Source organism: Polypterus senegalus, chromosome 1, assembly GCF_016835505.1.
Source record: "Polypterus senegalus isolate Bchr_013 chromosome 1, ASM1683550v1, whole genome shotgun sequence".
NCBI classification, from domain to species: Eukaryota; Metazoa; Chordata; class Cladistia; order Polypteriformes; family Polypteridae; genus Polypterus; species Polypterus senegalus.
In genome coordinates, this window is record NC_053154.1 from 83,283,627 (window position 1) to 83,288,626 (window position 5,000).

At 36.4% G+C, this 5,000-nt stretch overlaps 1 protein-coding gene across 1 annotated transcript in view; it reads right to left on the reverse strand.

Annotated features, from left to right (window-relative positions):
- The window catches only part of smg5 (SMG5 nonsense mediated mRNA decay factor), a 197,693-nt gene that overhangs the window by 59,680 nt on the left and 133,013 nt on the right, over positions 1 to 5,000 (reverse strand). Inside the window, exon 13 of the mRNA XM_039752424.1 lies at positions 2,920 to 3,089. Within this exon, the coding sequence (XP_039608358.1) occupies positions 2,920 to 3,089 (170 nt within the window). The remainder of the gene's footprint in view (positions 1 to 2,919; positions 3,090 to 5,000) is intronic.

Below are 5,000 nucleotides of genomic sequence, written 5' to 3' on the forward strand. Positions count from 1 at the left end.
ACTTTTTGGGCTTAGCTCAGGGGGGGATGAAAAATTAAAAAAATTCCTTTTACTTAAGGCAGAAGGGGCGTCAGTGTCTCAAAAAGGGCCCGGCCGCCTTTTGGGGCCCGGCTCTCGACTTTTCTGGGCGGAACCGCGTTTTTTAACACGTTCCCCAAATAGACACACAGGTTTACCGGGTGTCAGGGAAAAATATTAACCTCCCCGGTTTTAAAAGGGCTCATTTCAAACCATCTTTGGCATTTTCTCTTACTAACCACATCCCGTAAGTTATTAACCCTTGGGGGGCCGCACTACGCATTATGGGATCTGGTTTTTTTTACCAATTTTTCTATCCCATTAAAACAAAATACCTATAAAATCATTTCCGGCCTGATTAAAATTACCGCCCGGCGGGGGGGCCTCAGCCCCGAGTTTTAAAAGGACTTGTTGAAAATTTTTTAAATTTTTGCTTTTAAACGGTTTCCGGGACCCGTACGGGAGGTTTTATTGTTTTCCTCCGTCCTTGTTGCCCCCCCTTGTTATTTTAATTTCAAGGCCCGGTTGGCTTTCCTACTGCCGGAAAAAATTTCTTATTCAAAAACTTCAAATTTACTGCTTTTTCCTTAAAGTTTTTCAAATCTCAAACCAAAATCACGAGGGAAATGTGGGCTCTACTTGACCCCTTGGGGAAAAAGGTGCCCCAAACCTCTACTTTCGCCCCCGGGGTGGTTTTGGCGCAGCAGTGGGCTTTTTGGGGCCCCTTTTGGAATGGCTTTATTTTATTTATAAAATTTTTATATTCATCCCTTTAAATTTTTCCCCTTTTTTTTTTTTTTTTTTTTTTTTTTTTTTTTTTTTTTTTTTTTTTTTTTAAATTTAAAAATAATTTCCCCTTTTTAAAATATTTTATATATATATAAAAAATAAAAATACAAAAACCTAAAATATATAAAAAATATATATATATATATATTTTAAAAACCCAAAAAAAAAAAAAAATAAAAAATATATATTAAACCACACACATATGTACATTGTATATATAAAAAAGGGCCTCAAAAACATATTTCAAAACAGTCTTTTACAATACTTTGAGCTTGCATATTTCTCTCCTTTTAGTTCACTTCTTTATAGCTGTCTCCCTTTGGAAACAAGTGTCAGTTTAGTGGAACAAAAAGTCCTTTCAAGTACCAAAAAAATTTTCACTGGTGTTTCAGACTCAAATCAAATGTATGTTTTTTATTTTTAAATAACAAAAAACCATCTACTATAAACGTTACTTCGGGCCCGCACAGATTGAACCTGTGACATCTTGATGGAGTCAGCGTTCTTGCTGACCCCAAACAGTTGTAGCGGGGTCTACCCCAATCGTTTTTTAATCTCCCTTTATATTCTTGAATCAAAACAAACTAATTTTGATATATGTTTTACCTTTTGTAAACGTATATTTGATTTGGACTTCGTTTAACCATTATCCCATTAAAAAGTTGTCATTAGTACAAAACATGAAAAAGTTTGTGTTTAGGCTTTTAACATTTTTTGCATTTCCTGTTATCCTACACTTACAGTACATAGATCGTTGTAGACACGGAACACACATGACATGTATGTGTTCCAAATAATGATATACTGTATTATTTTCCCTATGCAACTCTAGTCACCCCACACGAAGATACACCAGGTTTGCTGGGAGAGCTTTTTGCCCGAGTTGAGCTCCGTTTGGTAGGTGGGATGGCAGGCTGGTTTATCTGATCGACACATTTACAAAACAAAAGGCGCTGTTAGAGAGGTGCGAAGGAATTTAAGGTGAATCAGGATTAGGCGTTTTTTCATAGGCTTCAGGGATTCTAGTGTTAAAGTACTTCTGCAAACAAGAGTGGGCTAAGATTCTTTACAGCCATGTGAAACACTAATATCAAATTATAAGAAATGTTTAGGACAATTACTTTTTCACAAAGGTGATGGAAGATTTGGATAACTTTATGGTCTAAATAAAGAAACTAATTATTTTAAAACTGTAATGTGTGTTCACCCAGATACCTTTCTTTAATATTGTATTTTGTCAAACAGTCTGTGGCCATTCACTGTGTACAACATCCAGAAACATAGGATATTGGGAAGGATACAAATAATTATTTACAGCAGTGTATAACCAAAACAAACTTCTAAAAACAATGTTTTCATCATATCCATCAAATGTAAATGTATTTGATATGTACCAAACCTAGGGTAAACATGTGCATTGTTTCTACCACAAACAGAGTCAATGCCTGTCTTTCAGTAACACTGAAGATCTTGAAATTATTAAAGAGCAAGGCTCCGATAAAGGTATGTACTTAACTAACTTTGAAATTTTGCTTTCAAAGACAAAAATTGAGTGCTTCTTTACAGCACTGATTTTTACGGACGTAAAACTACTTTTATCTCCATCCATCCATTATCCAACCCGCTATATCCTAACTACAGGGTCACGGGGGTCTGCTGGAGCCAATCACAGCCAACACAGGGCACAAGGCAGGAAACAAACCACTGGCAGGGTGCCAGCCCACCACAGGGCGCACACACAAACACCAAGCACACACTAGGGACAATTTAGGATCGTCAATGCACCTAACCTGCATGTCTTTGGACTGTGGGAGGAAACCGGAGCACCCGAAGGAAACCCACACAGACACGGCGAGAACGGGCAAACTCCACGCAGGGAGGACCAAGAGGAACCGGGTCTCCTAACTGCGAGGCAGCTGCGCTACCCACTGCGACACCGTGCCGCCCCTACTTTTATCTCACAATAAGAAAATCAGTTTTGAAGTTAAAAGGAAAACGTAACGTCTGTTTTATATTATAATGAGTATACAAAAAATGCTGACCCCAAGTTATAATTTCAGACACTGAAATAAACTATAATGCACTAAAGAAAACCAAAAACTTTGGTCATACCTGGGCACACATAACTATAATATCCGTGTTAGCCTTCAACCAGTCCAGGAAGATTTTGACAGCAGGAAGCAGACCTTGACCCATCAAAATTTCCACTCGTTCTGGGATTGCCTTCTCATTTAAACAGGAATGGTTGCTTGTCACACTTCCTTCTGAATCGGAGCCACCATCTGTTCAAAGTAAGTAAATATACTGGGTTTTGATATTTGCAATATCATTTGAACACATAAAAAATTTTGCCTTCAAAATGTACCTACAATATTGGCCTACTGGCAAAAAAAAGTTGCTGTAACAATTTATTATTGTTTATTAATGCCATATAACATGAAGCTACTGCAATACTTTAATTTAACGACCTAACAAGTACACAGATTAAACAGGATTAAAATGTTTATAACCATAATTTCTGCAAAAATATCATCAACTACAGATCTAAAGTGCTTGCAGGTTTAATCACCCAAAACTGCAGCAATGTTGGAATCGCTCTATAGGACAGCCCTACAAGCTCAACTGTTTCTCCACACTGAGAAAAGCCAATTTAAGTCATGAGACCAATTTAGTTTAGAATGTCTGTTAGCATATTGCATGAAAGAATGTACCACTGTAAGAAACCGCAGCGAGAGAGAGAGAGAGAGAGATATTAGTACATGATGGCAACATTACATCTCTCTCAACTAGTCTGGAAACATTTGGGAATTCCCGATCAGTGCAGGGAGGAAAACTGCGAATGACTCATGTAGTGAGTATGCTTAGACATCTATGTTGCTGTGACCTTCAGCAGAAATAACAGACTAAAAAGATTCTCCCTGCAATAACCCGTAAAATATAAGTGTAGTACCTAAAACAATCATCTTTATTAACTGTAACAAACCATAGGTAAAACTAAAATGAAGCACTCAGGTTTGCCCCAAAATGGCAAAACATACAGTTTTCATTAAATTTCCAAAGTTAAAACATTTTATCAAATAAAACTGCTAATCTTACCAGGAACTGCAAAATTCTCAGCATTTGCATACCTAGTGTATTCAAACATACTTTGTGAACCTTCTAAAATATTGTGCATTTTTTCTGTAATCTGCTATCTTCTTCTTCTTTAGGCTGCTCCCGTTAGGGGTTGCCACAAAGGATCATCTTTTTCCATATCTGTATTCTTGTCCGCATATAACATGTACAAATTAACAAAGAAATAAAACTATACTTTGTTTTTGATAAAGTGGTGGGTACAGCACTAGAATTTACATTTCAAGGATGATTTTTTCATGTCCTACCTAGAAAAAAGTATAATGTTGTAGTTTATTTGCATAACTACTTTGTTTACTACAAAAAGGCTATAACTACTCGTATAATAAAGGTGTCTTGTGCGTTTTTTCTTTGCAGAAAATTGTCAGCAGTATTAAAAGGGTAATTTGTGGTGGATGTCTCATCAAAATATTGTGATGAGGAGGTAACACAAAAGTACCTTTTTCACACTTCAGCCACAACCACTGTTTTTTTAATAATATAATTATTGCACAGCTACTGTACTACATACTATAAATTTAGGAGCAGGCTGTTAAAGCATTAATCTTAAAACAATATTACTACTCTGTACAGCGGAGATCATCCAGCAAAAAACACTCCAATAACAAAGAATGTAATACTCCATGAGATCACAAAGAACATCAGGGTATCAGCTAATATGCTGTGAGGCTGTCTTGTATTTTCCATTTTCAGTGAGTGTTCCTCCAAATGACTGAAGAAAATTACTCACATTACAGCCACTTCATGCTTAGTACTGTATTTTGGTGCAGTTTTTAATGTCACCTTTAGCTTTTATTATTTCAGTTGCATTCTGCTGTACCACTTAAAGTAATGAGAATTTCCACATAATGTGAATAAGCACTGCCTTTCTATTTTCTGCCCTTGGATTAACTAGCTATTGATAAAAGCAACACATTTTTAACAAGCACCTGCTAGAACTGGCTTATGTAAAATGGACAATTCCCTACATTTTGCAGAAAGTGGTCAGCAGTGTAAATGGTTGTGAAGGAAAAGAGTCTGACAAAATATTGAGGTGAAAGTTAATGCAGAGTGATCAATGA